General features: G+C 36.1%; 1 protein-coding gene across 1 annotated transcript in view; it reads right to left on the bottom strand.

Annotated features, from left to right (window-relative positions):
* Nucleotides 1-19,811, bottom strand: part of Musk (muscle associated receptor tyrosine kinase) — a 100,351-nt gene extending 80,540 nt beyond the window's left edge. Inside the window, exons 1-4 of the mRNA XM_078047941.1 lie at nt 19,618-19,811; nt 5,546-5,672; nt 2,552-2,703; nt 634-761 (exon numbers count right to left, since the gene is read on the bottom strand). Of these exons, the coding sequence (XP_077904067.1) occupies nt 634-761; nt 2,552-2,703; nt 5,546-5,672; nt 19,618-19,696 (486 nt within the window). The 5' untranslated portion in view covers nt 19,697-19,811. The remainder of the gene's footprint in view (nt 1-633; nt 762-2,551; nt 2,704-5,545; nt 5,673-19,617) is intronic.
* Nucleotides 19,812-20,991: the final 1,180 nt, after the last annotated feature.

Genomic DNA, 20,991 nt, shown 5'->3' with positions numbered 1-20,991 from the left:
ACTTAGATCATAGCTGTGAAGATGTGAAGATGTGATGTGAAGATGGGAAGAGACAATCAGGGTGCAGTATATTAGTAAATGTGGTGCTAAGACACAAAAGCAGCCCAAATAAGCAGATAAATAATAGATTTCTTAATTGACTAGTGTTCATGGCCGGGGAGGTATTTGTCAAGGTGTTTGTTCATTGATCTTGAGGCTTCTTGCTCTAACTTCTCTCCAGTGTGTGCTCATTTCTTCTCTTCCAAACTTCACTTCTCTCCCTCCTCTCAAGAAATGCCAATTCTCAAGCTTGGATTTTGGTTTCATTTTTTAATTTATCCTCTAAGTCTCAATGATTCAATGTTAAAATAAAGAAATAAATAAATGATTCAACCAAGCAACCAAGCAACCAAGACCACCGTAGATTTGCTTTGGCTTTGCCTCCTTTTCCATCCCTAACATTACTGGTTTCCATCTCTTTTTTTTCCCAAGCCAGACTGGAATGCCCTGCAGTTTGCGTAAATAGGAATAGACATATTTAAGTTTGGTCAGAATGTATATGGAAACATTTTTATACTAGGAGTCTGTCAGCATGTAGCTGAGTGCAAGGGCTTTTGTATTTTAAAATGCTTTATATACACAATGATCACTTACCCTGAGAGCACTGTCCCCCTTGATCCAGGATACGGATGGCTTGGGATTGCCCATTGTAGTACACGGTAGAACTGCCTTTAATCCCTCTATTATTTTTACATTTATGGGAGGACGAGTTATTTTAGGTTCTACAGGAAAACAAAGGTTCAAAATTAAAAAGGCAATATGACTTATTGAATGTAGAATTTTAACTTTTTATTTAATTCTAAATAGTCATTTTGAGAATTATCTTAAGCATATTGTATTACAAAATTCATCAAATACTAAGACAACTTAGTGGATATCAAAAAGAAATCAGTTTAAAAAGTTTGGGTTACACTCCTGCATATTTTCCCCAGAGATCTAAAATCAGCATACTATAGCAACACAGCCACATCAATGTTTACAGCAGCACAATGCACAACAGCTAAATTATGGAATCAACCCAGATCTCCATTAATAGATGAATGGATTTAGAAAAATTGTGATATATATATATATATATATATATATATATATATATATATATATATATATAATGGAGTTCTACTCAACCTTAAAAAGAATGAAATTATGCCATTTTCAGGTAAATGGATGGAAATGGAGAATATCATGTTAAGTGAAATAAACTAGACTCAGAAATCATCCCCAATGCCAATCCAATAATGAGGACACGGTTTTGAGAAAAAGGAAAAAGAAGGTTTATTGCTTTGCTAGCAAAGGAGAAACACGAGGGACTCCTGTCCCAGAGGCGGTGATTCTGCCCATCATGGGGAACATTTTTTTTTTTTTTAAAGAGATGATTCAGAGAAAATGAGATTAGGGAGGAGAGATCAGGAAGGAGAAGATCAAGGAAAAGAAGATCATGGAGGAGAAGGTTAGGGAAAGGGGAATGAATTAGAAGATCAGGAAGGAGAAGGTTAGAGGAAAGAAGATCAGGGAGAAGGTCAGGGAGAAGAAGGTTGGAAAACAGAAAAAAAAAACATGTTAAAGTGACAAGGGATGTAGTCAAAGCTTTAAGAGAACTCCTCTTACAGTAGGAGTGAGAGAATGAAGACAGATACTCTTGTTAGAGAGAGAGAGAGAGAGAGAGAGAGAGAGGCACGCATGCACAGTTTATGTCTTCCACTTGGAGGCAGGTCATGGTTCCCTTAATCCTACAAGCTGGACAAAGAAGTGTCCATGATCAGAAAGCAACATATTAAGGCTGGAGATTTTAAACGCAGACATTTTCAGCTAGTTATTGATTGGGCAGACTGAAAAAAGTTAAAAGATAAACTTTACTGGATTGGTGAAGGTCAAGGAATTGTGAAGGTGAAGTGGCTAATGGTCCTATTGCAGGGACTGTTAAAATCCTTTAGGATGATGACCTGAGTATAGATAGGGAAGGCTGTTTAGAGTAGATGACACGATGAATAGTCAGAGAAGAGAATGGTGATAAGCCCTCCCTAGAGGACAGATTTTGCACAGGCTTTTACAAACACAGGAGCTCAAAAGTAGCTAAGAGCCTAGTAGATCAGCATTCGTATTCACTAGCCCTGTAGACAGGAAATGGGGAAAATGCAGCACCCTCTACTTAACCAGAAAGTGATTCAGAAGAAACTCAAGATTGCAATGAGGTAAAAGGGCAGAAATGTCCAAAAGGTGCGAGATAAAAGGGTGTTTGGTTGTAACAGAACTATGCTTCCAACTGCACGTAAAGGTCCCAGTCAGGGTGTGAGGAAATAAAGATCTGCGTGCCTATGAGAAAGTGGAAGGGGGCAGAGGACTAAGAGGATGGCTTTGGGGTGGTGACTGGTAGCCGGAGTCAGAGAAATAGAATTCACTGGCCTGGAGGCTGGGCTTTGAACCTGAACTTGTCTCACTGCTGAACCTCCAGGCCTGATCCAATTGCACCAAGTCAAGTTTAAAATCAACGGGAGATTCTCTTCCCACTCACTCATCTTCACTTGCAGAGCCCCGCAGCTCTCAGCAGCTCCTCCCACGCCGTTGTTGGCCACGCAGCAGTAAATGCCATCATCGCTGTCCTCCACACTCAGGATGGTGAGGAGCTGCCCGTTCTCCCGGATGCTGTAGCGTGTGTCAAAGAGCCTGCGGGTCACAGAGGGAAATGGCAGATCAAGATGGGTGCATTTTGAGGGGAGGGGGACTTTGACTACCCAATTAAACTAGTGACTTTGTGGAAGTAGAAAAAAGACAAAAAGAAACATGAGTGAATTCTGCATAATAGAATGATGATTGTTGGCAATGCTTTTGAAAGGTGATGGCTGCTGTTAAGACCAAGGGTAAAATTTACTTTACTCAGGATAGTATGTCCTAACAAGAGTCTTTTCCCATAGTTACTGAGAAGAGGCACTAGAAAATGAACACACACACACACACACACACACACACACACACTCACACACACACGAAAATGAACACACATACATACACGCACACACGGTGAATGCACTCAGATATTTACAGAAGTAACTAACAATTCATTGAATATTCATTCTTCCATTAAACAAATCTGGAGGGATTAACAAGTGCTGGACACAGTTCTAGTTACTTGGAATACATTAAAAAAAACTGACAATTTGGAAAAAAAGCATTATTTATATTATCTATTTAATTGCATGTAAACAAACTGTCATTGAGAAAGAAATTAGGGCAGCAGAAAGAAATTTAGGCGGAACCACCAATATAAAAGTGAGTTGTAGCTGAGTGCAGTATATCGGTAACTCAGGAGGCTGAGGTAGAAGGATGGCAAGTTGAGGTCAGCCTTGGTAACTTAGCAAGACTTCCTGTCAATTTTAAAAATACAAAAGGCTGGGGAAGTAACTCTGTGATAGAGTGCCTTGGGTTCAATCCCTAATATCTCTCTCTCTCTCTCTCTCTCTCTCTCTCTCTCTCTCTCTCACACACACACACACACACACACACACACACACACTGAGTTATTTTGGTTTTTTCTTTTGCTTGTTAGTTTTTACAAACACAAAGTGTTCTTTTTGCCAAATATCCATCATAAGCAGAATGACGATTCCCAACGTCTCATTCACCAGAGGAATTTTGCACATGTTAAGAATAAGAATCTTAACGTGGGATATTCTGGATTATCTACTTGTGCAAGATGCAATGATCAGGGTCCTTAAAAAGTGGAAGAAGGAGGCAGAAGGGTCACAGGAGACATGACAATGGAGACAGAAGTCAGAAATAAATACAGGTTTTGGTACCTGGAAGGACAGTACTGCTGCAGCAAATATCTAAAAATGGAGATGTGGCTTCACAATTGAGGAATGGGCAGAAGGGGAAGAATTACGAGAAGCCTGTTAGAAAAAAGCCTAGATTTCTTGAAGTGACTGTCAGTAGAAATATGCATGTTAATGAATCTGCTCCTGAGGACTCAGAGGAAGTGAGAGGCATGGAAGAAGAAGTCCAAATCATCTTAGAAGATACCTCAGGGATCATGAATGGACGGTGGGAAATATGGCTGTCAGAGCACTACAGGTGAAGGCTTAGATGGAAATGAGAAACATGTTACTGGAAAACAAAGGAGAGAGGATCCTCCTTATGTAGTGGCAGAGAGCTGAGCTAAATGGAAGACAAAACTTGTAAACAGTGATCTCAGATATTTCGCTTGGGAAATTACCGGGGAATGTGTTCAAGCTGTGGCCTGCTTTCTTTTGTCATTTACAGTAAAATTTAGGAGGAAAAAGAAGATTTGAGGAAGAAATGCTAAACAAAAATGAAACCGGGACTTGATGATTTGGGAAATTTTCAACCTATCCAGATTTCAAAAGATATCTAAAAAAAAACTATTTTAAATATTTTAATTTTGACTGTAAGTCTCCTCCATCAAGAACTTCTGGGACAGCCTGCCTGATGGAATACTTAGAAGGCTATAGCACAGGGTGGGTTTCCACATTAGAACAGAATAATAGAAGGAAACATTAAATTACAGAGAGAGGCTAATTAAAAGAAAGATTATTGTCCCATCCAAATTCATAAACCCCCATCCATGGAAACAGGTGTGAGCCCTTGCTATGGAATCAAAGTTTATGTTCCTCCCAAATTTATATGTTGAAACCTAATCCTCACTGTGGTAGTATTTGGAGGTGGGGCCGATAAGTCATGAGAGTACAACTTTCATGAGTGGCATTAATGTCCCTTTAGAGGACACCCGGAAGAGCTCCCTCCCAGCTTCCTGCAGGTGAGGACAAAGGTAAACAATGACCATTTCTGCACTTAAGGAGTGGACCCTCATGTAATCTGCTGGATTCTTGAATTGGGACTCAGGGCCTTTAGAAATGTAAGAAATAAATTTCTGTTGTTTATAAGCCAAACACTCCCTGATACTTTTGTCCTACTAGCTCAGATGGGTTAAAAAGCATTTGGCCCTAATGCAAGCTACAGAACCTACTAGAAATGTTGGGGTTCACATTGCTATACATATTTCAATATAACATTTTTTATCAGAAAATTAATATAAATGAGGAAAGGGATTTTTATCTATTTAAGTCTGCTTTACTATACATGGTGAGTCCCTCCAACTGAAAAGAATAGACTTGACACTGCTGGAGTATTAGAACAGGACATGAGGTTTGTCCCCATTAATTCCTCAGCAGGTCATTAAACATGTGCCCCACACAATTTCTGTGAACCTTCTAGATTCTAATCCAGTGGTTTCCCTGACCTCCTTATGTCAGGTAAACCACTGCTTTCCTTTAGGAAATTTTCTTAAACTCATTGAACTTCAGATCTTACATTTTTAAAATCAGGCAACTTGTACTTAGCATATCCCAGAATGATCTGTACAGGCAACTTGTACTGTGCATATTCCAGAAGGTGAACTTTAGTACTGCCAAGAACTGCGGTTGCATTTATGTCAAAGATAAACTGCAAGGTAGCGGCAGACATGCTTACCAGAATAAGACAGAATACTTACTTGATGAGAATTTTATTTCTGGTCCAGGAAATCTCAGGCTGAGGATAGGATTCCACTGCACACATGAAAGTAGCCACTTCTTCCACTAAGGCATCCACAGTTTCAAGAGGAGTGGTGATGACAGGAGCTAAAGAGAGGAGAAATCAAAGGAGAACATTCTAGAATGTTGTTTACTACTCCTTCCCTAAGTGGTCAGAAATCATCACATACATAAATGAGAATTATATTTTCCCAGAGCAGAAACTTGCCGAAAGGAAAGATTTTATGTAGAGACCATTGTTTCTACTCCCAAAATAGTCATTTGAGAATCAAAACAGAAGGCTTTTCAGAAAGGAGGGCTTAGAGTTTATTTTATATATGAATAGAAGCAGATCCAAATTTTGTGGAGCCCCCAAGTAATAAAATTCTGTGACTGCCCCCAAACCAAAAAGCAAGAACAGAAGTGAATCTGAAAAGAATTCAGAGTAGAAAAGAACAGCAATCTTAAAGATAATTTTCCCCAAAATTTTATAAAAAATACATTGTTCCCATTCCTGAATCCATGGAGAGTTTTAGAAGGGGCTATGAAGCTGAAGCTTCATTAGCTTTATAGAGAGTACATAACTGCATATGGGTGGAATAGAAAGAGATTCAATAATAAAAGGACCAATAACCCAAATAAAAAATGTACAAAGGATTTTTTTTTTGGTGGGGGGTACCAGGGATTGAACTCAGGGGCACTAAACTACTGAGCTACATCCCCAGCCCTATTTGGTATTTTTTAATTTAGAGATAGGGTCTCACTGAATTGCTTAGCACCTCGCTATTGCTGAGACTAGCTTTGAACTCGTAATCCTCCTGCCTCAGCCTCCCAAGCAGCTGGGATTACAGGCATTTGCCCTGCACCAGACTACAAAAGATCTTAATAGATGTTTCTCTAAATTATACAAATGTGCAATGAGCATGTGAGAAGAGGATGAACCATAAAAGAAACGCAAATCAAAACCACAAGATCCCACTGCACATTCACTAGGAGGGCTAGAATCAGAAAGAAAGGATGTGGAGAGATTGGATCCCTTGTGCAATGTTAATGTTAAAACTGTGAAGCCAGTATGGAAAAGAGTATAATGGTTCCTCAAAAAAATAGAATTATTATATGATCAAACAATTCCAATTGTTGGTATAAAAAGATTTGAAAGTTGGTATTCAATAGACATTTGTATACCATGTTCAAATTGACAATACGCAAAAGATGGAAACAACCTAAGTGTCCACTGACAGATGAATGGATAAACAAAGGACATATATCCATACAAAAGAAAATTATTTGACAATAAAAAATATGTGGACATGGTGGCACACACCTGTAATTCCAGCTGATTGGGAGGCTGAGGCCAAGGGATTGCAAGTTTGAGGCCAGTCTCAGCAACGTAGTGAGACCTTGTCTCAAAATAAAAAATAAAAAGTGCTGGGGTATATCTCAGTGTTAGAACACCTCTGAATTCAACCCCTAGTACTTACCGCAAAATAAATAAATGAAAAAAATAAAGCATCATTATATTCTACAACATGGGGAAGCTTGGAAACAAATTAAGTAAAATAAACCAATTGCAAAAGACCACATATTATTTGATTCTATTTATATAAAATATCTAGAATTGGCAAATCTATAGAGACAGAAAACATATTAATGGCTGCCTAGGACTGGGTAGGAAAGGGAGAAGAGAAGCATTAGGAGGTGACAGTAAGGGAGTCAGGATTTCATCTAAAAAGATGTAATGAAGGTGTTCTAAAATTGACTATGGTGGTGAATGCACAACTCCGAATTGTACACCCTCAATGGGTAAAGTATATGGTGTGTGGATTATTGCTCAATAAAGCCATTTTGTTTTTATAAAAAGAAAGATGACAGAAAGAGAGGCCATAGATACAGTGCTTCTCTCTCTCCCCATCCTTCTAAAAACTGTGGGTTACCAGGCTAGGACGTAGCTTTTGCTTAGCATGGGTGAGGCACTGGGTTCGATCCTTAGTACTGTGTAAAAATCTGAACAAATAAAGGCATGCTATAAATCTACAACTATAATTTTTTTTTAAATGTGGGTTACCTGGATTAAAAAAAAAAAAAGAAACAGGAACAAGAGCTTAGAAGAACAGGTTGGGGGACTCAGTGATTGAGCGCTTGCCTTGCATACATGAGGCACTGGGTTCAATCCTTGGCACCACATTAAAAAAAAAAAATATATATATATATATATATATATATAGATAGATAGATAGATAGATAGATAGATAGATAGATAGATAGATAGATATAGATATAGATATAGATATATAAACAGGTTGGTAAAAAGTGCCCCCTCTTTAATGTTTCTGGAAATCCATGAATTCTATCAAAATGAAGGATATGGTATCCTGTCATCTCAAGGGCTCTGATGGTATAGAAAAGAAAGTACTAGAATCTAGACTTAGGTGAGCCTGGAAATCAACCCCATGGCATACTCTTATTTAAAATAATTTTCAGAATCACTGCTGTGGCCATTATTATTATTCATCTTGTATTTATTTACTCTTTTCCATGGAGCTGTCACTCCATTGGATTTGAAGCAAATAAAGGTGGTGAATCTACACAATGGAATATTATTCAGCCATAAAAAGCATGAAATCTTTTCATTTGGAACAACATGAATGAATGTAGAGCTTATTCTGTTAAAGTAAAATAAGTCAAGCACAGAAAACAGTGTACTATCATACTTGTAAGCAGAATCTAAAAATCGTTGATTCCATAGACTTGGAGACAGAGTAGTAGTTACCAGAGAGTGGGTAAAACTGGAGGAAAGGAGAGAGGGAGAAGTCCATCACTGGACACTATGTTATTCGTTGCTAGCAAGAATAAGTGTTGGTGTTCTATGGCACAGCAGAATGAAAATAATTTACAATAATACATTGTGTATCTCAAAGTAGCTAGAAGAGAGAAATTTGAAGGCACCAACCATAAAGACAGGATAAAATTTTCTTAAGGTGATAGATATTCTAATTACCCCTTATTGCTATCCAGTATATACATGAATTAAAGTATCACATTGAACCTCATAAATATATACAAATATTATGTACTGGTCAAAATGAATGTAAATTTAAAAATTCTACAAAAAGGAAAAAAATTAAAAAGCTCCGTCTTGTAAGGGCTACCATCTAGGTGATTTGTTAAGATAGATACATAAAATGATCAGCTATAATAATTAGTTTTGTCTGCTTTTCCTGAATTACGAGTGACCCTTATGATCCAAAAATACCAACATTTGAACAACAGATTATATCTCGACTTTAGTTAAAATGCAAGGTGGGATCATTTAGAGATGGGATAGTGGTGACAGTCTTATGATGTGCCTAGAACAGACTGGTCCATTGTTTGGCCATGGAAGATACATCCACTCTTTGAAAAAAAACTTACTTTTCCAGTGAAGTCAAAGCCCAGTTCATCTGCTGTGAGAGAGGAGAAATGGCGGACAGGAGTGTTTTCTTGGGTCATGTCTCCCTTGCTAATGTTATTCTTTAACTTCCAGTGTAAGCATCATATCTTTCCAGCTTCCTGACTTGCTAGATAGAAACAGATGCCCTTTTCTTTAACTTTAGGTCATCCTGTGTAATACTCTTACAGCGCTTACCATAAAGACTCTATTAAAATTCTCTTTTTGTTGTTATCGTTCCACACTCAATTATCAAAACCTTGAGCTTTGGGACCGTGTCTTAGACTTCTTTCAAGTCCCAGGTTTAGCATAGTTACTGATGTACTGTTTAAATGAACTAATTTGGATTTCCAAGGCCTTTACAAAAGAAATCAAGGAGATTTTTGCAAGAAAATAGTTGAAAAAAGAGATGCGAATTTTTAGGTAAAATGACCTCCTCTGTATAAGCATCAGGGTCACCCTTTTCCCAACTTCCCACTAAAATCACTGTTAATATATGCAGAATACAATGTAAAGAAAGAGAGATGAACATTATTTAAGAATAGTTAAGACACATAATGAATAGACTAACAGGCACCAATCAGGGAATGACCCAGAAGTAGTATATAGAGGAATGAATAGCTAATCATTTTTAAAACTGAAAAAAAAGCAACAAGCCTCAAATATTTAAGTTGAAAATGCCACCAAGTGGCAAGATAGATTTTAATAACAAAAAAAATTCATCTCCAGATAAATTGTATTAAAACTGTAAAAATTAAAAAGAAAAGGAAAATTTAATCCTACTAGAAATAAAATCAATTAATAGGAATGCCAATTAAGATAACAATCGAGATTATTCAGCAACAATTTATAACCAAAGTCAATAGACGAATATCTTTACAAGGTTGAGGAAAATAACTGCCTGCCGGGAATTGTATAGTCATCTTAAAAAACCATCTTAGGAAGTCAAAATTAAGGCCCCTATAAACTGAAGCATATATAAAGTGCTTACTTCTCATAGCTAAAACAGTTACTAGAACATATAAACTTAGTAGGACCTAGCCTGAACCCCAAAGATAAGTGAGCATTGGAAGAACAACAGAATACTTAGTGATAAAACATAATCATTAATTTTAACATGTTATAGAATATTAAAATGCAAACCATTAATTTCTGTGTTTAAAAAGAATGGAATTAAATTCTAGACCAACATTACAAGATGAATGTTCAGAGAAGAAGGTAGGTGGATAGTTAACACATGCTAAACCATAAGCAATAACATGACAGAAATACTAATAACTACAAGTGGGGAGAGAAATACAGGGTTAAATGCAAATGTTAAAACCTTATTAACAGTTACCACTAAAAGAATAGATTAAAAATTCAAGCTTCCAAAACAGCAGGAGAAACAGAAAGACTAGAAAGCCTATTATCAGTAAAAACAAACAAACAAAAAATGAATAGATGAACAAAGACAGGAAGAGAAGCAAGAATAAATAAGTTAATAAAAGGCATGTTTAATGGAAGACATAACATAATGTGGAAGCGACAAGCTCAGGTACGTCAGCAATCCCAGTAAATTTCAGGGGTATAAACTGACCTATGAGACAAACAGACACTAAAGCAGAAAAGACACATCTAAACAAAGTAAAACAGAAGTATTAAAAATAAGGGGAGAAAAATAATACAAAGCAAATATTACCCCAAACACAGAGATATAGCAATTTCAATCAGAAAAAAAAGGTGATAAGCTTTTACAGGGAAAGGAGAAATATTGCCTTATGCTAAAAAATAATCCATCAAGAAGATACAAAACTCAGGAAACTTCATTTCTTAGGAGTATACACTCAAAATAAAAGTAAAGTAAAAATCACAAGAATATATGGAAAAACTTCCTAGCATTATATAAGTGTTCAATGTATCTCTTTCAGAAACTAATAAATCAAACAAAAATAATTACAAGAGTAAAGAAGATAAAAACACTAAAATTAGCAGCTCTGATAAAATATGCATGTATAATATTATGCTCGAATGAAAAATATATTTTTAAACATTCAAAAGTATTGAAAACCTATGAAGCTACAAAGGAAAGTTTAACCTAGTTCCCCAAATCAATTTCATACAGTCTTTATTTTCTAACCAAATGCAGACCTGTAAGATATTTACAATAAGAAGTTAATAAAATGCATAAATTCCCATTCTGCTTATAAATCAAAGTTGATCAACTAGATATTATCAGAGAGATGACACTTCTTAATTCTTTTTAAATTTGTATGAAAACTATAAATGTAATAATTTTCAACAACATAGATTATATAGATCACATCTTCAGAACACAATTCTATGAAACCAAACCCTAATGAATAATTTGTTTAAAATGAACTAAAACCAATTAAGAACTTTTAAACCAAATTGTTTTAAGTATTTCTAACATCATAAAGGAAATCAAGTTGGGTGCAGTGGTGCATGCCTGTATTCTCAGTGACTCGGGAGACTGAGGCAGGAGGATTGAGAGTTCAAAGCCAGCCTTAGCAAATTAGTGAGGCACTAAGCAACTCAGTGAGACCCTATCTCAAAATTAAAAAATGAAAAGGGCTGGGGATAAGGCTCAGTAGTTAAGTACCCCTGGGTTCAATCTCTGGAGAAAGAAAGGAAGGAAGGAAGGAAGGAAGGAAGGAAGGAAGGAAGGAAGGAAGGAAGGAAGGAAGGAAGGAAGGAAGGAAGGAGCGAGCAAAGAAATAAAAATTGTAATTAAAAGCCTTATATAATAAAAAAACTACACTTCAGAATGTAGTAGAAATGCTGCTGTCAAATCATCACCAAGAGCTCAAGAGAAATTACATTATCAAAGAACAAATCTGTAAAAACCATGAGGCCCCTCAACAAAGGTTTTCATGGAAGTTCTTTTTAAATTTTGAAGAAAAAAATAAGTCTCAAGTTCCATAAAAGCTGCAGGAAATGCAAAATATAGAAAGTTTCCCATGTCAACTTTTGGAATAACACATATTGATGTAAGTTAAACAAGATGTAAAATGCTAAATAAATTTTAAACACACACACACACACAAATCAAGTCCAATGGCATATTTTAAAACAACCACTAGATAGTTGGTCACAAGAAAAAAAATGTAAGGAAAAACTTATTAGAAAAGTTCTTTAATAGAATTGATTATACCAATAGTTTAAAGGATATCTATAGATATCAAAACAGTAAAAACAGTTCATTATCCATTACCTATTGGGGAAAACAAAACTTCTAGTTAAGCAAGATTACGACAGTATTTCTTTAACATTGTAAGGAGTTTTTCCAAATCTTCTCAACTCAGTATAACTAAGAATAAGCAGAGTCAGCAGAGCATACATTTCGTGAAGCAAGGAGAATCAGACGCTGAAAGTTAAATTAAATAAGGCCTGTTAGAAGGGTGCCCATTGAGTTTCCTAGCGAGGAGGTCAGATTGACTTTGGCACATGCAGATTCAAAGGATTTAGGGCAGCACAAGCCCAGTAACAGTTGGTGAGGGGCCAATGGGTGGTGGGGCCATGGAGACTGTGGGGAGGGGACACAGAGTTTGTGAGAGGGAAGGGAGAGGCTGGATGGCACTAGAAGGTGAGTAAAGCGACAAAGTAAGCTTCAGTGCTGACTGGAATCTTGGAGAAAAAGAGGAGATAACTGAGGGAAACGGGTTCCTGAAGATGCAGACAAGGTCGGGATTCAGGGCAAAAGAGGGATTAAGTAGAGTTGGAGAAGAGAGTCCTCTTGGGGCACATTAATGGGGAATCAGCAAGGGACGGATGCAGAGGTCGGCTTTCCCATTTGCTAGCAGGAAGCTGGAGAGAGTTTGTTGTCTAAATGCTCCTCTTTTCTCAATGACTGGGCTCTCAATTTGTGACTTTTATATGTACACACAGATGTACACGATAGACACAAATATATATGTGCATGTTCACGGACATTTACAACATAAATGCATATATAACAGACAATGGATAATTAATTACATATATGGAAACAAAGAGGAAAGGAAAGAGCAAATGAATAACAAAATTCTGAAGGTATTCCTAGTTATAAGCATTATGTATAATTTCATATTTTTTGTTTTGCTATACTTTACAGGATTTTTTTTAAAAATGAAGACTTACAGAGCTGCAATTGTGGCTCAGTGGTAGCATGTGCAAGGCACTGGGTTCGATTCTTGGCACCACATAAAAATTAATAAATAAAATAAAGGTATAAAAAAGTTGTATTTGCTTAAAAAAATGGCTTACCTTGTGTATAAAAGTGCTAAAGGAGTGCTAATATGAACTGGTATTTAGAAGAGGTAGGGATGATTCTACTTCTTAAAATAGAATAAATACTTATTAAAACCTCTGTAGTAGGAAAAATGTAGTTATAGCAAATAAGTCAGAATATCACCAAAATGTTGATTTTCTAAATGCAACGGAAGCAAACTTATAATTGATAAAGTTTGAGAAAGTCAATCTCTTAAGAAAAAAAAATGTATATTTTTCCTAAATAACTAATGAATAAAATAAACAATCAATAATATAGTCACACAGATTTTGAGGAACACACACATGTCTCTCTCTCTCTCTCTCTCTCTCTCTCTATATATATATATATATATATATATATATATATATATATATATATATATATATACACACATACATACATACACACACACATACATATACATATAAAGCTTTTAGGATATAGATAATGATGGATCCAAAGTCCAACTGATGATGTTGAGTGCTTTCACTGTTTAAAATGATCGTTGGGCAACCAGACATTGAGAAGAAATCAACCACAGGGCTAGAATCCAGATCCCAGGTCCATCATTTCCCAGTTCCACCTAGACAATTACCACACTTCACCTTGGTGTCTTTATCTATAGATGGAGGTGATAATAAAGCCCACACAGACTTGTCACAGGACTAAATAAGCAAATATATGAGAAGCATTTAACACTGTGCTTGGTCTGCATGGAACACTGTATCAGTGAATTTTATTTTGTAATTTAGCAACAGAAACCCAGACTGTTTAATAATTATCCCCAGTATGGTCTACAGGAGCTGGCTTGTACTGACATTCAAGAGTCAGTTGGTAATTTTTCAGGAATTTTATAATTGTTAAATATAGACATTAATAAAAACTAAATTTTATTAATTTATACTTAAATGTTATATTAAAATTAATAATACTCAAATGCCATCACTTCCTGTTTAACTAAATTTTACTATTATCCATGTTCTTCAGGGTGTTGTCACGTCATGTATCTGTATGGTAGACGTAGTGTCTAAAGGATGGCACTGCGAATGCCTTTTCCAACTTGATCTTCAGTATTTATTTATTGGTTGCTTGAAATTGCTCATGGCTTAGAGTATCTACACTACAGAAATCAACGGCAAAAATTCCAGGCCTTTTTTCTTAGGGAGAGGGATATTAAATCTATCCCAGTACATGGTTAGTTAACAGGATATTATGTAGTCAGTGCAAGTAATGGTTTGAAGAGTACTAATAATATAGAATATGTTTATGTTTTAATGCTAGGTAGACATGGCAAGCAGCAGAATTGTGTATACAATATTATTACCACAGTGTTTTAAAAAAATACACAGAAAAAATTTATATTATCAGCCCCAGAGGTATACATGACTTTTTCTATTTTACATTTTCAAAATAAATCTTAAATGCCACATATTATTTTTATACAAAGCACTTTATTCATTAGTTTTTTTCCTCTCAATAAACAGACATATAAGTGGCAGGGGTAATCATTTTATTATTAATATTATCTTTCACAAAAGATGACAAACTCTGTTGAGATCAGTTAAGTAAGTCTTAGAAAGTCTTGAAAATCTTGGATATGGAGAAATACATGAGCCACTACTGAGAACTTCATTATATTAACACATTCAGGGATATGATGATCTTACATGTGTTTTGACTAGTAATATTAGTGTCTGAATAGATTAAGAACCTACTGTGTGCCCTGCATTATATTTTTCATTCATTATCTCTTTTGTTTATCACAACAAACATAAAGGTAAACACTATTAATATTCCCATTTGCAGATGAGGCAGGGGAGCTACAAATAGTTAAACAATGTGCCTAAACATCACAAAAGTAGGAAGTAATAGATCTGAATTTCTGATTTAAGGTTGATAGATAGTTCCTATCTCTTATAAGATACATTGTGTCTTCAGTCCTGGTTACACAAAGGGGGAAAAAAGGAAGATTGACATCAGCATCAGTTTCTATAGGTGGAATATAATTAATTGGTTAAGTCCACTTTACCTATATTCCAAAATGATCCAAATGTGTTTTCAAATTCTTACTGATACCATCACATCCTTGTATTTAGTGATATTTGTTGATTCAGTGATTGTCTCTTGTTTACTTTCATTCTACTACCCAATTTTCATCTCAGCCAGAGCCTGTTTAAACTGAGGCACTATTTCTCCTCACACCCCAAGAACTACAGGAACAACAAATACATGAAAACAAACACAACACTTTTCCGAACCCAAAGAGAACTTAACTTGAATACTAGCTTCTAGACAAGTTAGATGCTATATTTCTTTCCTTTGCACTTCATGGGCTCTAATATGTGACCATAGACATACCAACTTCTGATTGAAAAGTTGCTGATTGACATGACCAAATGACTGGGTACACAAAGAAGCCTGGTGCACTTTTCCCTTTCTGTTTTAGTAAAATCAGAGCCAAGACTTAGAAAATATTCATGCTTCACCAACATCATGAATGCAGTATTTTTCTTCATTATGAGAAAACACTTTGGTATTGGACATTTTTCAAATTCTCCAAAGAGGATACTCAGCATTGATCATCATTTGGTATGTCCTAGGAACTGACATACTAAACTGAAGATGTAATAAAGTAAAAGCTATTTTTTTTGGTTATGATTTGTTGTAACTTATAAGGTTCACTGATAACAATGCTCACTAACCACTTGTTAATCCTGTGTCATTAATTCCTTGCAACACAGCACCTCTTGGTCCTTGCCTTCAAGGGTGGCATTGGCACAGGCAGTTCTGTTGAGCCTGTTAGAATATCTGAAATTGCCTCTCTCGGGGGGCACACCTTTGGGTTAAGCCATAGACTCATAAAGACCCATGTGAATCTTGCCTGGATATTATCCAGAGGTGATTGTTACATCAATCATTGCCAGTCCTTAGCACAATACTGGATTATGTTAGGCACGTCTTCATTTTATGAAGAAATGGAGGCTTACAGAGACTGTGCTTTCCCTACAGGCAGAAAAATGTTGCGGACCTGGGAAGAGGAAACTCAATCTCATCATTCTCTTCTAAGCTTTAAGTGTCCTTGTTTCACTCTATTCATTATCCAACCTCTACCCCATGGTATTTTTTCATATAGCCCAAACTCTTTACCCTCTACTTCTTTAGCTGCGCTGACCCTGGAAAGCACCAGTCATGAATTAATCCACCATCTGTCCTTGCTGCCCCTATGTTCAGATTGCACTGCTGCATAAAGCAAAACAACTGTTCAGGTCAAGGCCACCACAGAGCTGCCCCTCAGCCCCAGCTGGGTCCTCTGCATGACCTATCTAATCCTTCTGTCATCTTCCTGAATGGACTACTCAGGTCCCCCTCACCGACCCCTCACTGTCAGGCTACCCCAGTGACCTCAAGTCCTACTTCACCTTGGGCAAAAAGGTAGAAATTAAAGAAATCTTGACATTTTGCTCTTTCTTTCTCTTCTTTAAGGTCAATAATATTAGAAACAACTGTGTTTCCCTAAACATGCAATGAGTAACTCTTGCCATGCAGGTCAATATAGAGCATTCATCCGGGACTTGACGTCCTGGATTTCAATGACAGCTGTGACCATACTGACTTAGTCATATGTTGAATCTGTGAATTCTATCCCTGTATACATATAATTTAAAAGAGAAGGTTATTCAATCATATCTAAAGATATAAATCACTGGGACTCAAAAATTTCTGGGTATGGTAGTAAAGGAGGTCATTTTAAAAGTTGGGTTTTGATAGGCGGTTTTTGTGCATATTAAACAAATCCAGAGTTGTTTACATGAATTCCTGTACTCCCTCAGAATTTAATATCCTGCCATATGCTTAATACCCCACAATAAAGCATTAAGTGTCATTGACGCATGTGGTTGAGGCACGTATTCAACAGAATGTTGTCTACTTTCATATAAAATTTGTAAAATTTGTACAAATTTTACAAATTTTATATGAAAAATTTGTATAATTTGTTTGTAAAATTCTCCTACTTGAGGTTTTGAAATTAAGCTCATCATTGAATGTCTCTCTAGTTGAAATGATGGAGAAAGACAATGTCCTTCCCCTTGTGTTTAAACATTAGAAATCTCAAATTAAACTAACATAATAAACTATTGTTTGTATGTGTTGTGTATTGAGTTTGTTGAGAAAATTATGTGCAGAGTTAGAAAAGAATCCTCCAATACTCTTCTACTATTAAATTTGTCCATTTATTTCATAAAACATAATTATAAAGATTCCTTGATTTCAATTATGGTAAATGGTGTGGAAAAAAATATGCCACCTAAATAACTTTCTTATATTACCTTTTGCCAAGAATAGAGAAAACAACTATGAGATTATTTTGGTGGAATATTTTCATAACTTAATAGTATTAAGATATAGCATATTATTTTGGTTCTTTTCTATCAATAATTCCATGCACTTCAAAATTTAAAATTTTAAAGGCTGTGTTCTAGATATTACTTAGTCTCAGAGCTGGTGTATATATTAAATGAGTATTTGATCTCCTAGACATAATACTTGGAGCTAAAGTTAATGTTAAACCCATAATAATTTAGATTTTTGCAATAGATGGACTAAGAACAAAATATTGTTTTTATTTTTAAATTTTGAAACCTAACTATAGCAATATATAAAGTGTAAGAAACAAATTTGGAATTGTAAATATGATTACTTTATTTCAAAGCCAGGAGTTTGGACCGTGTTACCTCTATGCTGCAGTACTTTGAAGTTTTCAAAAGAGAAATAGTGTGTATTTGAATTAAGGCTTTATCTGAGAAGTTTAGAAACTGAAAATCCTTTCTTTCTGGAATACATATTAGAAGTTATTCATACAGGGATGTTTGGGATTTTTTTGTTTTATGTACCAAATCCTGATTTGGATCATCAAAATCAATTGTCCTGCTCTTTATAAGACTAGATTTTAGTAAGTTTCAATAGTTACTCATGGCACTTTTATGTAACTGCATGGTGTAGAGTCGCACAGATAAGATTTATGGCAATCCATAAGTCCAAACATTTACATGCTACCTTTCCGGACATCCGTTGTACGATCAGGAAGTATTAAAATAATCTGAAGAAGATGCTAAGTCTTTCTGGCTATTATTAGAGACTTGAAAAGATCTAGATTCACTTTTATCTGAAGCTGCCTTAAAATATTCATGGGAAAGTAAGCATTTTAATACATTTGAATATACCATTCTGATCCAGTAAAATGGAAAAAGATAAGCAACAAAACAAAGTAAACATATATAATCAGACCTAGAACAAAGCTATGTCTTATTTTCATGTGGACCTTGACCATAGGGCTCCAAAATTTTTTGGTGAACCACAAAATATAAAGATGTTTCCCATCTTAATGCAGATACTACCTTCATTTATCTACACAATGTAAACTTCTTCAGCTGAAACACAGAACTTTTTTCACTCATTGTCAAACATTTTGTTTGAAAACAGTTTAATATCACTCAATTTACTTTCTCTCTCTCTCTCTCTCTCTCTCTCTCTCTCTCTCTCTCTCTCTCTCTCTCTCTCTCTTTCCATCTTTCAATGCAACCCTTAAACACTTGGCAAATCACGAATTTTCCAGTCTCCCTGATTTGAAATACGCTAGTGTCAGTTTCATAATACACTGGCCAGAAACCATATCGCTGTGTACATTCTTGCTACTGAAACAGGTGTTTGTCAGTTTCTTAAGTTGCTTTCCTTTCCCCTGAGGTGGTGTTATTTCCGGTACATTCCAAAGGCTCTGAAAAAAACTTTTGTGGGCTCTTGCCAAGCCAAATCATGACTCTGGCCTCAAAGGTATCAAAAACCCATTGTCCTCAGACTGTCATTACATTGTCACTTTGTGTGCCTCTCTTATTTCTGACTTTTAGCAACTAAACTATTTATTAAGAATTTAGTAAACTTAAACTGAAAATGCAAATGAATTTAGTTCAAAGCAAAACACTTTGGGTGTCCAGAATTTGGGTGGATTATATTCCTGGCAAACCTGGTGTGAAAGGTTTTTGTCATCCGTTTAGACCACCCTGAAGTTTAGCAAACATATAAACAAAACAAACGCTGATAGTTTCCAGTCTATCTGCAAATAATTCCCATAGGAGGGAACCTCTGCACCAACTGCTTTAACTTTTTTATTGCAGAACTTAGGAGGGGGATATCGGTGGAGAGGAGACCATCCACCAATTGCTTCTGTATCTAGTTTCCTTTTTCTCTATACATTTCATCCTGACGTCACCAAGTAAAAGTCAAGCCCATCATACTATGAATCAGTGATCACTGAACGCACACACACACACTTGAGAACTGTGACAAAGCAACAAGAGGACAAGATTGCTCAAACCAACCTTTTGGAAGTTTCTCAGTCCCGCTGAAGGCAACCAGGGTGAGAATATGTACCAGTGGAATGTTGACGAGCTCTCTCATGGTTAATCCAGGCTCAAGCAGGAGAAATTTCCTTCTGGACAACGCAAGGAAAATGCCCCACAGTTTACATTTTAAAGCAGAGTTTGTTACACTAGGGTTGTCCGCTAATGACTGTTGGTGTCAGCAGCTCCACGGGCTCTAAGTAGAATCAGGAATTCTCAGTCTTGGCTGTAATGATGGACACGGCCAGCTGGTGAGTATCCACTTAGGCCAGTAATGCAAGTGGAGGGCTGGAGGAACAAGGGAAAGAAAATCCTTTCAGAATCCCTTTTAAGACAGTGGCAGAAGGACAATACCAGATGCCTATTGCAACCATCCCTGTATTCCCTGAGGTACAGACTTTCTGATCTTCTGATTTCAGCCCACCATCTCTCCTGCAAACTGTGACAGGGGGTCTATTTAATTCTGACCACTCTCCATCTCTCACTCCACCCTCCACATCCAATTCATTCAGATTTTAAATAGTCCTTGGATTCTTCCCCTCTTTTTCTTCACATAGTATCATGTTATTCCAATCTCTTTCCCATACATTCATCTTCTCTGATTGACAGTCATAGCATCCTGTATCTTCTCCCTGTCTGTGTCTTATCTTCTCATCTCTTTTCAGACAGCCCTTCCTGCTCAAAAACCTTTGGTGACCTGACATCATATAAAAACATATGTAGGGGCTGAGGTCATGGCTCAGTGGTGGAGCACTTGCCTTACATGTGTGAGGCACTGGGTCCGATTCTCAGCACATATAAGTAAATAAAGGTCCATCAACAATGAAAAATATATATTTTTTAAAAATGTAAATCTCTTTTTTTGTTGTTTCTAAAATTTTTGAGTTAAAATTTTTATTTTTTGGCATTTTTTAATTGATTTTATTTTTTAAAATACATGACAGCAGAATGCATTACAATTCTTATTACACATATAGAGCACAATTTTTCATATATTTATTTGTATATAAAGTATGTACACACTAATTCATGTCTTCATATACGTACTTTGGATACTGATGTCTATCACATTCCACCATCAATGCTAACCCCCCTCCAACCCCTCAGGTCAGTCACCTTATATCAGAGAAAACATTTGGCATTTGTTTTTTGGGGATTGGCTAACTTCACTTAGCATTATCTTCTCTAACTCCATCCATTTACCTGCAAATGACATGATTTTATTCTCTTTTATTGGTGAGTAATATTTCATTGTATATATATGCCACATTTTTAAAAATCCATTCATCTACTGAGGGGCATCTAAGTTGGTTCCACAGTTTAGCTATTGTGAATTGTGCTGCTATAAACATC

This window comes from Ictidomys tridecemlineatus, chromosome 4 (assembly GCF_052094955.1).
Source record: "Ictidomys tridecemlineatus isolate mIctTri1 chromosome 4, mIctTri1.hap1, whole genome shotgun sequence".
Classification (NCBI taxonomy): domain Eukaryota; kingdom Metazoa; phylum Chordata; class Mammalia; order Rodentia; family Sciuridae; genus Ictidomys; species Ictidomys tridecemlineatus.
The sequence above is the reverse complement of the archived record's forward strand: the minus strand, read 5'-3'. Positions and strand labels throughout refer to the sequence as shown.